At 45.4% G+C, this 11507-nt stretch overlaps 1 protein-coding gene across 1 annotated transcript; it reads right to left on the bottom strand.

Moving 5' to 3' along the window:
• Positions 1-369: 369 nt before the first annotated feature.
• On the bottom strand, positions 370-7179 carry LOC307238741 (pre-mRNA-splicing regulator WTAP-like). The gene is made up of 8 exons (XM_080011860.1): positions 7077-7179; positions 6597-6646; positions 4657-4712; positions 4493-4551; positions 4250-4377; positions 2873-3051; positions 1357-1511; positions 370-1025 (listed from the first exon to the last, which is right to left on the bottom strand). Exons 2-8 carry the CDS (start codon positions 6624-6626, stop codon positions 571-573), a joined length of 1062 nt encoding a protein of 353 aa, XP_079867986.1. The 5' UTR covers positions 6627-6646; positions 7077-7179; the 3' UTR covers positions 370-570.
• Between the last annotated feature and the right edge of the window lie 4328 nt (positions 7180-11507).

Genomic DNA, 11507 nt, shown 5'->3' on the forward strand with positions numbered 1-11507 from the left:
GTACTCATCAACACGCACATTTTTACCGTATTTTGTGTTTAAGTCAGTTCGAAAAGGCGGGAGCACCACTGCTTTAGGTATGAAATGTAATTTCATAGGCAGGAGCAGAAGATCGTTTTCAAATTTTCCAAAACATGAAAACGGCTACATCAAAATGGAATGGAGAGGGGTAATGAACAATGTGTGCGCTGAAAAGTCAATGGGCTAAAACTCAAGAACTAATCTGTTACTAAGCGAGGTGTCGACCAGCCTTTGCAAAGCACTTGTTTGCAATAGACAACGTCTCTTAGAACCATGATGAACAAATTAACATTATGAAATCAAACGATCAAAGTTATGAAGAAAATCTTTATTTTCAAGCGGGCTTTGAGCACCTTTTCCCCCAACCCCACTTCACAGTAAAATGGAAATCATATTGGAGAAAGAAGGAAATAGCAGCACAGGAAAGTCTTCAAAGAATAAAACAAACATTCCTCCACTAGAACATGTGCGACACTGTTTTACAGTTTTTTTTTTTTTTTGGAAAAGCGGTCCTCCCCATCGCTGAAGGAGAAGGGCCTTTTTCCACCATCACACAGTGACATTCAGGCTGCTGGGAGCGCTGGGTGAGCGTGCAGTCCTGCTCCCCTTGCCCGTGGGAGTCCTGCTCTCCTGGCAGTCCTGGTTCGAGTCCGTTTCGATGGAATGCGGCGTGGTGGAGGACTCGCTGCCCGTGGGGGAATCCACCGTCTCGTAGGCTTCGCTCAGCTGGTTCACATCGTCCCCCGAGTGGTTGGAGAGTTTCCTGTTTGTGCCTGTGGAGGGGGGCGTGTCACAGTCCGTCTCCCCCGATGCTGTCCTGTGGACAGGGCTGGCTCTGGTCGGTCCGTTGGCCACCACCTCCCCGGGATTGTTCTTGTAGCCCGGCTCCGCGGAGCTCTGGGCCAGCTGCTGGCGGGCCTCCTTCAGCTGCTGCTGCAGAACCAGGATGGTGCTCTGCATGCCCTCCACCTCCTCGTCCAGCTGGATGATGAAGTCGTTCAGCTCTGTGGCCCGATCGCACGCAAAAAAAAGCGGGATCATAGAGAGACGGGATCACAATTACAAAATGGTGCGAAGTCGTGAGAATTAAATCAAACAGACTGATGTGACCCTGGCCTTGCACTGGAATGGTGCTCACAGTGGCACAACAACATTAGTTTTCATTCCCCCAAAAACATCAAGAGGAACTGCGTATATTTGAAGGATAGGTTCGCTATTTTTTTTTTTTTCAGGCCATTATGAAAATGGCTGCAACCAACATTTGAATCAGGCCTGGTTTGAACAACAGTAAAACTATCCTTTAAAGGGCACCCGAGACAGCAAAAGGCTTCTCACCGTCCTGGCTGCTCTTGAGCTCTCCGCTGTACTTCTTCTGCAAGGCCAGCTCAGCCTCCAGCTGGGCGATGCGTCCTTGAGTCAGCTGCCGGCCCAGCTCCTGGTTCTCCTGGATCAGCATGCGGCACTTGGCCATCAGCTTCTTCCCCGTCTGGCTGCAGAAGGGGGGGAAAAAAGGTAAGAGCTCTAAACACGTGCGGGCTTGGAACTGAAGTAACTGTTCACAAATGTGTTTTTCCCCCATAGCTTGAGACAAATTCGATTTTCATTCTGGCTTTTGTTTGATTCGTGATTTGAGCAGGATTAACCAGGTGCCTCATTGCAGTCCTTTAATGTATCTGCGTGCACACAATTCCACTAAACTACTATCATTAATAGTAGTTGTAATATTATTAATTGCCCCATCTCTCCGAACCTAAAGATGGCGACATCTTAATACACTAAAAACACTTTGCTCCAATTTTAAATACACAAAGACTGATATTAAACACAGAATGATTAGAAAATGAAAGAAAGTATATTCACCGCCACCTCTTTGTAGGGACTGTTGTTGCACCGATACATTTTAAGACCGGGACCGATTTAACTTCCCCGCGGGGGCTTTTCTGTATTCGTTTGTAAGCAAGCAGGCGATCAAGCGCAAAGTTAACGTTGCAGCGACCAGAGTGAAAGCGGAGGAACATCAGAGATGGAGGCATGGCTTCAAAAGGGCAGCAGCATAAACATTTGGACAATCATACCTGCGCGTGGCTCATATTACTGACAAAGGGATGCTCAAGAAGACTCCTGCGTCTGCTCGAGGTGAAGCACGCCCGAGACCCGACAGTCTTAAGTGCTTAAAACAGGTTCTGGGGACGCTGATGGGTGCTCCTCCGCATGGACTCGATATTTAAACATCTACACTCTGTGCGGGCGAGGGAAGTGCACCGTCGCGCCGAGAAGACCTTAAAGCAAACGGCCTGACTGCATCGATCCGTCAATCGTCATAATTTGTACGACAATTAATCATCACTCATCGCCACTTTCATTAATCGTCAAGAAACAGCCTAAGGTGGGCGTTGGATTGATCCGGTGTGATGCGCCGACAAAACCATAATCGTGGCAAAAAAGGCGTGACCTTTCAGTCCGCCCCTGTCCACAGAGAGTACAGCACCGTTCCTACTCACGCCGTTTATTCCGAGGTTGACCGCAACCGTCCCTCGGGAGCAGTTCCCGTCAGCCTTTTACGCCCGTCCGGGGCTGCAATCAGTTCACCCGACAGAGTCTTTGACAAAGTCACTGATGAACGACAAGTGCAGAAGCGGGGGGTGGGGAGGGGTAACGCCTCGGGCGCCCACATCCGCCTGGTCTCAGTTTTCAAAGTCGGCCATGTTTGAAAAAAGCAAAAATAAAAATAAAAAACACAAACAAACAAAAAAAAAAAAAGACTTAGCATTTCCTTGCCACCAGATTTTGCATTCTTGCAGAGGAGAGGTGTCTGGCCAAGTCTGGGCTGCAGGATATTGGTTTGGTTTACCTATCAGGCGTAAACTTCCAAGCACTGAGTTCATTTTGGGCCTGCTCCAGATTGTCTTTAGTCTCATCCAGTTCGCGCCTCATTTTGAGGAAAAACAGGTTGACGGCGGGGTCGACCATCGACGTTCTCAGCTGGGCCAGGTTGGGCTGCTGAGCTTGCTTGAGATACTGGATCTGGGTCTGGAGAAAGAACACGTCACGGTCAGTCCACCTCGCAGCCAGTCACCACAGTGGTCATTCAGCGTGTCCGCAGGCAATTTATTTATGGCTTTTTGAGACCTCTTGACGCCGATTTGATATCAGGAAGATAATCATAACAATGCTACTATTCATTAAGAAGAAGACGTACTTTAAGAAGCAAAATCAGATTTACAGTGGCTTTGGGGGGAGGGGCATAGCTTATGTTTTTTATCTTCTTCGTGGAGCCAAGAAAGCAAAGAAGAAATGTTTTATCTATCTATGCACATTTGTTTAGTTTTTCCCTGAGAACAAATGTAAAAGAAAACATTAAATACACAAAAAACAGAATTTCAGATTTTTTTGTTATACAATTTAAAGCCTCCATTTTTAGCTGAAGTTGATTTAAAACGGACACAAACAAGCCGCAGACACGGTGTCATGGCAACAATATTCCTGACAAATCCGATTAATAGCCCTTTCCCACTGGACAAAAAACCCAGTCACATCCTCTAACAATCTGCATTTGTCGCCGGTGGGAAAGGGAAAACCCGGGTCTCAGTCCCGGGTCAAATCACCCTGCAATAGACCCGGGTTTTAATCGGCTCCACCTCCGATCGGCTCTGATGTGAACAGGGCACCCGGGTCGACCCGCTCATTTTGGCCCCTCTACCTGCGCGATGCGACGCGCGTTGAAGTTCCGGACGCTGGCACGTAAAATAGACAGGAATATCCGTGTATCATCCCATCATTTCATATCCCACTCAGAATCCAAAATCGGAAGTTATTTACTTTTTTGGGAGACAGTGAAATGTTTTGGGTGTGGGGATCGCACCGTGGGGACCACAGCGGAGCACCGCGACGCTCCCCACCGGTCCCCGCTCCCCGCCGCCGAAGGGCCGGTGTGCTCCACGCCGCTTCTACTGCAGCGTTGGTACGTTCATGAACGATCTGATTCTTTTCAAAATCTTTTTTTCCCGCCCAAGTTTAACAATTTTCTGTCGTTCTTTGTTTAAGTTGCTGCCTCCTCTTCTATGTTGTTCACAATCACACCAGCACTGTGACGCGCCCCTTTTCCGACGTGTTTGCGACCTGGGACGTGACGCACCAGAATTAAAAACTGCCTTTCCCCTGGCAACGGGAACGGCGTCAACTGCCCGTTTTTTTCAGTGTGAAAACGGCACAAGTCACCAACACTCACAGAGCATTCCTGCATTTCCTGCTCTTTTGTGGCGAGCCTCATGACGAGGATGTTCTCCCTCCGAGCTGCCTCGTGTTGCTGCTGCTTGAGCTTCTCCTCAGATTCCCTCAGGTTAGTCACATCATTGGCTGTTGGAAGACATTGACAGGGACAAAGCCAGTTGCAGCGCAAAGTGGCGGAGCAAAGCAAACTGTGGCGAAATCAAAAATCGTCAGCGGTAAGGACAAAGATAAGAGAACGTACAATTTAACTCTGAGTATTTTCTCTCGAGCTTCTCGATGTAGGCTTCTTCTTGCTTCCACCTGAAAGACAGGAGAGTAATGTTTTGCTCCTGTTACCAAACTCCTGTTAAGATTCGATTACTTCCCCCCTCCCATCTTGAGCGAGAGGCTGAATGTGAGAATTACCTTTCGAGTAGCTCCTCACGTGTCATGTTCTTCAAATCTGATTCACTGAGACGGACCTGGGGTAAAAGTTGTTTCACGTTAACTAAGAGCAATTCTTCAATCGCTCAACGTGTTTTGGTTCTATCTTAGCTTCCACCAGTATGGGAACTTCACCAAACTGACTTAACTACTAGAGCACCATCAACCCAAAAAGGACACTTCACAGGATTCAGAGGAACCATAATAAAAACTGAAAATGACTCCCCAAACTTGAATGACAGATGCTACTTTGACCATTCTGTATTGAAGTATTTTGTTACGAACACACCGTATCCTACATGTCAGGGGTCTCAAACTACTCGCCCGAGGGCCACATCTGGCCCATGACACACTTTAAGGTGGCCCGCTACATTTTTTTAATGTATTGTAAGATGTGGCCTGCAAATTCATTTTAAAAGCACAAAACAATTTTATCAAATGTTGTGAGAATATAAACATAGATAGATAGATAGATAGATAGATAGATAGATAGATAGATAGATACTGTATTCATCCCCGAAGGGAAACTGCAATAAAAATAGAAGATAACAAAGACTGCTAAAAGTAAGACAAACTTGGTAACAGTAAAATTACAATAACTTACATCATGCATAATTATATTTTGTAAAAAACAACATAAGGAAAGTGCAGAAGTTCGGCAGCTAACAAGGTAGTTACACATTTCAAAACTTGAACGCAGCACAGAGGTTGAACCAGGAGGCAGAGGAGTTGGACAGGTAGATGGGAGACAGCATGGAGGAGGTACAAGGAGGCTTCAGGAGGACTTATAATAATAATAATGATAATAATAATAATAATAATAATAATAAATAGGGCAGGGTGCAGGGCAGCAATACATGGGGTCCAGTTCAGTCGTCTTAGGTACTTATTACAGTTTTCCGAGATCTGTGAAACGCAGCAGGGGTTACAAGAGTTACAAACACCATGGACTTTCGTCTGGACCAATCAAAGTGCACTCACGTCACTGCGTGTCGCTCGGGCGTTCAGTTTAAATATCCCCGAAGAGCGGTGTTTTTCAAGGACTACAATCGTTCCTGGGCGACGCGGTGCGGACACAAAAGAAAAGGTCGCTTCCCCCAACGGTTCTCAGAACTTCCTGCGAAAACGTCTTCTTTGAACAATTATAGTTTCCGGGGGTTTTCGTGAAACGCGGCACGAGTCACAGTTTTCAGAGTTTCCTTGAAACGCAGCACCGCCTCAAGCGGTCTGTCCAGGCGTCGCCCTCGCAGGTGGCTGGAGGCGAACGACTCCCGAGAGGCGACGCTTGGACTTCGGATGATGGCGCCACAAAGAGGCCCGCTCCTGGAAGTAATGAAATCACGGCGCTTCCCCCCGCTAATCTCTGCCTCCGAATGCAGATCGATATCGATCAAACTCGAAGGACAGGGAGCATGAAACGTCCCGGTTCTAGACCTCCACCACGTGGCGCCTACTGCCGCTGTCGAGTTTCAGATACTTTTAGCCTGAGAAAAGCCAAGATTCAGAAAACAAAAACAACGTAGGGCAATAACAAAAACCTGCGAGCTGGACCCCTAATAATAATAATAATAATAACAATATGTCTGGCTCACGGCCGAGTCTGTAGACTTCTCAATAGTTTAACCCAGTGCTGTTTCTTCCCAGTGAACTTGAACGCAGCACAGTGGTACCAGGGGAGAGACAGGAGGAAGAGGAGTTGGTAGATGAAGATAAGATGGAGGGGATACAGGACACAAATAATAACAACAACAACAACGACGACGATGATGATGATGATGATGATATACATGGATCACGGTTCAGTCTGTGGACGGACGAAACCTTTGCCTATTGCTTACTGTTAACATCGACCCCGACCGGACGGGACGACGAGTGAAAGGAGCCGCCTCTAACGGCTCCGATGGTGGAGGCTGTGGACTCACCTTTTTGGGCAAAGGTTCGTCGTCGGTCATCGTGTTGACTCCCGGAGTGACTGCAAAACAAAACGCCTCGATGAGCTGGACGCAACTCCGCGAACCAGGCGACGTCGCGACATTTGGCGGAGCAGCACCGGAGGACGCTTGCTCTCGCTCCGGCTAGCTAGCGCTAGCCAGCTAGCCGGCGCTAACCCACCAGCTGTGTTAACACCAGCTCCCGTTGAACAAGGAGCGACGTTGACTTGGGGTTCGGCAGAAAGCGACGTATCAAATGGTTGTACACTTCGCGCGGTTCCCAGTGAGAAACCGGAGCAGAACCCTCCCCACACACTCGGACCACAACATCTAACTAGCTAATGCTAACTGCAAACTGTATGAATAGGCACTTAGTAAAGCGGCTAACACGCGGGCTTCGCTGCGTAAGCCGCCCGCCCGTTCGGATTTGAACACGCCGCGGCTTGTTGCGGCTCAAAGCGTGTCGCTTACCTCTCGGACGAGGCTCGGTATCAGTTTATTTGCGGTTCGGGGTCAGCGTGGGCAGTCGAAACAACCGATAACCGCCACTTGCCGTGCAGAGCAGCGCCGCGGCGTCGTTGGCCAAGCTGAAGCTGCCGCCAGCGACCACCGGGGGACGCTGCAGACACGGTCCGCTCGCCCCGTGCAGCGTGTTTGAATGCATGCACTGTTTTTGCACAATCCCTGCGCAAGGCAAAGGACGTGGTGAGGTTGGTACACGAAAGGCAAAAAGCAACAAGGTACAAGCACATTTCTTTTTTTTTGGACAACATATCAAAAAAGAATAAAACCAAATATCAATAAACAAATATTTACACTTAAGTCATTAAGAACTGTGAATGATGTAGGCTGTTGAAGGCTAAGAGGCAATGAGATGGATATGAGGCATGCATACTCAAATTGGAATGAATATAATATAGATGTACGTGTGTGTATGTATATGCATTTTTAATGCACATAACACAGGAGGTAGGAGTTGTTGGTGGTGCAGGGACAGTGCCTTGTGTGTGTGTGTTTACTGTGCGACACAGGCAAACATGCTGTGCTAAATAAACAAGAGTGGGATGTGGAGCTTCATTTATGCGGCATGTTATAGAGAAGAATTGGAAAGTGAAGGCCCTACTTTTCGAGGACGGACAGATGGGTAGATTGATAGATGCCTTATCCATCTCAAAGGAATCTTTAGCTGAATCAGCAGCAGCACCGGGCATTGTAGAGTCTTTATACAATTCTATAGACAAATGATACATTTGAGAATGAACACACATGACTTTTAGTCAGATATAAACAGAATATATATCGGTTTTAAAAATCCGGAATGAATGCAGGGTACTGCTGCTCCAGCAGGACCCAACAATAACAGTGGCCCAGTTGCCGCGGCTACCAGATTTTGGCCTTATTCAACCATCTCGTGAGGTCTGGTTGCCCTGTGGTTCAACCACGTTTCATATGTTCAAAAACGAATAAGTGTGGCATACCTCGTCGTCCGATTCCAAACTAAAAATTGGATTTATTCTGTTGCAAATGTCGAAAACAAGTGAGATTGCTGGTGTGTGGGTTTAAAAAGTACTGATAACCCATCAACACCACACAGAATTAGGGAGCCCTCTTCAGTGAGTAGCCTAATTAGTTGAATTTACTGAATACGTGTACTAAAGTCAGTCTATTGTTATTCGTTATTTTGCGTCGTTAGTAAAGCTGATCTAAAACCTATCGATCCATCAATTATCACTCAATTATTAAATGGTTGAGATTCAACAACCATGTTGTCAGTCTTGGTGCCTAAAAGCTGATGAATCTTTGGCATCTTGGCAACCACTTCTAAAAGAAACAGTAGGTCAATTCTGCGCCAGGGTGACCTTAAGTCAGATGTTGTACAGAGGCCATAATTGTTTGCTCTCCACAATGGCCAAGGGTTTAGCAACAATAACAAAGGCCGGTGTCTCTGTTTCACTGTCTAAGCCGGCCAGAACCCCCGTCCAGGACCCTGAAATGTGTCACAGGGACACACTACACCGCAGTCAGGTGGAGGAGCTGCAGAGCCAAACACTGGACGGTGACGGCCCAGCCTGCGACCGGGCAACGCGGCCGACAGGCAGCTCTGGACGCTGGGCCCGCACCGGATTAGATTGCATGGTTCGTATCAAATCATTCCGTGGTTCACCGTACACGGCATTACGAAAGGTGTCACTTGAAGGGCTCAGTTGCAACCTCATGCATATTGATAAGGATGACCTAAATATTAATTCAAAATGCATGTAATGGCGTTACTAATGTGGGATTATTGTAAAGTGAATGTTAAAAGTGAATATTCCAAGCCTTGTTTGTAGCTACAGCATACAGGAATTAATGACAAATCCCACTAAACACACACATTAATTTATTTGAAAAGGCCCTATCTGTGCATGTTTCGCTGCAATTGAAAGAAAGCAAAAAGAAAGCAATAAGAAATCGTATAGAAATAAAGCTATAAAACAAACCAATTATATGGTATTGGGTGGGCTGTTTTTGTGTTCCGGGGAAACACACACCTTTGATTGAGGGTAACGTGGCAGGCTTCAGCAGCACCCAGGAGGCTGACCTGCTTCCTGGCAACGCGGGAGGAACAGTGCATTGCTCAGCCCCTTCCAGGCCGGACTGAATCAGGTAATTAAGGACAGAATCGTTCAACAGGAGGACCGGGTTGATGTCGCCATGAGTATCACGCATCTGATTCCTGGGACCTGCAACCTGTAGCTGAGTTGGAGGGAAAATATCCAACCATTACAGACGTGCCGTACGAGAAGTGAATGGGAAGAACAGTTACATGGAGTTGAATAATACGTTCTGTTTGGGTCATCATTGAATAATTAGCCAACACTAGTTTGAAGAAAACATTACGCTCTGTGTTGCAGCATCAAGGCTTTCCATTACTTGAAAGATGGGTCTCATTTGTACATTATGTTCCCTCACTGAAAAGCCTTTTTTTAATGAGAAAAGTCTTTCACTGAAGAGCGTGGCGTCCCTCTTATGATGAGGATGACACATGCAACACTGGCCGCCGCACCTTAATAATTGAAAACCTTGTTTCACCGGATACCAGCAACTTTAGACTTTGCCGTGTCGTTTTCAGTCTCGCTGTATGTGTAATTGATGAGACGGTGAATTGTGCTTCAACGCTCAAAAGAACTTGCATTGAGTGGGAGTTGCTAAAGCATGGCACAACACATTAAACACAAAACAATATACAACGCCCTCACTCCCGCTGCTTCACTTCGGACACTTTGTGGTGAGGGGATCGAACACTCCAAGTCCTCCAGGTCCAAACATGTTGCCAATGACGGAGCAAATCGATCTGTTATTGGTTTGAAGTTATACGTTATAAGTGTTATTACGTTTTTAAGCAGAGATGTGTTTCAGGACAAATATGCAACCTCAAAAAGTGTGTCCTCAGCAGGGCCCAGTGTGGAGCAGCTTCCTATTAATGACTTAAAAGGGAATGTTTAGTTTGCTCGACTGATGTTTTTGTTTATAAGCAGTTCTGTGCTATGTGGCTGGGATGGCAATTTATTAACCAGTCTCTGTTACTTCCATACCCACACAAAATCCCGAGATCGTGTTTGGAAGTATTGTTTTGATATAACTAAAAATATTAAAAAGTACTAATTTAGTGTTTTATTATCTCCAAGCCTGTGAAGTCGTTAGTTAAATTAGGATGTCTATTGTCTAATTTGAACGTGTGCCTACTTTGGCAGTTTCTGGTAAAGTTCTATAACACTTAACCTTTGATAATGTTTTTTTTAGTGTAGAACCAAACACTCGATCAACAGATGCAGCTTACATAACAGAACATTGTTCAGTTTTGGGGAATGTATTTTCATATATATCTTTAATTTAATCAGCAGCTTATCTGCATTGGCGGACTCCGCCAGCGGTGACGTCTCTCTGCAGTCCTTAGTTATAGTTACCAGTCTCGGGTTCAACTGTCATACACTATTCATTGGCATATCACATCACTCCTGACCAACTTCAGACGGGGAAGAACCTAATTATTTTCTGGGCAACTTTACTTTGTGGCCTTATTTTTAGTGCTATGTGAAGGTCTATGATCGTGACGTAAAATTGGGAGCTTTTGAGGAAGAAAAAAAAACATTTCCCCACAAGGAACCTGCTGGAGTTCCCAGTGGGAAGGACAACAGAGAGAAGTCTTATTCCATGGTATGTACGTGACATCTTTAATTTGTGTATAAAATCATAAAATCGTGTTAAAGTAAGGTGCAATGTTTTGCCATTGCCTTGCAACATATTCAAGAGAGTCATATTATTTTTCAATGTTTTTAAAGTATTATTTCATATTTCATATTTCATTTGCTTTATTCTGTTATCAGAGAATAATAAGAAAACATTACAGAGAAATTCTGTGTTGCTATGGGTATTCATGCCTTTTGAAGGTTACTGTGGCATTCTTGCTTCCTATGCCATTCTAAATGGAATTTTACCGTTTTACCAAATGGCCTGCTTTGTATTACAATTGGGGTTGAATCATGCCTTATACAAGCATAATTTTTATTGTTCTTAATATAGTTCTTGTAGTTTCATTGAACAGCTGCTTTCTTACTGATTTATGGGACTTGTTTTTTAATTTTTCTCTAAATATAATATGAAAGTTTGAGCATTATGTTTTTAGCAGGGTTGATACCAGGTCCTTGAGGTGCTTAAACTTTGTCCTCAGAAATTGGAGTGCTGGAATACCTTAAAAATATCCCCTTTTGTGCTGAAGTGCTTGAGAAGTCCTTGAAAAAAAACATGATTATTGAAAACCTGTGATATTCCCTCTGGTGTTGTTATTCAAACTATAACATAGAAAAGAAAAAGCTTTTTACGACATAGATGATGCCAGAGAAATGTACATTTAAATCAGCA

The sequence above is a fragment of the Zeus faber genome (genome assembly GCF_960531495.2).
Source record: "Zeus faber genome assembly, chromosome: 13".
Taxonomy (NCBI): Eukaryota; Metazoa; Chordata; class Actinopteri; order Zeiformes; family Zeidae; genus Zeus; species Zeus faber.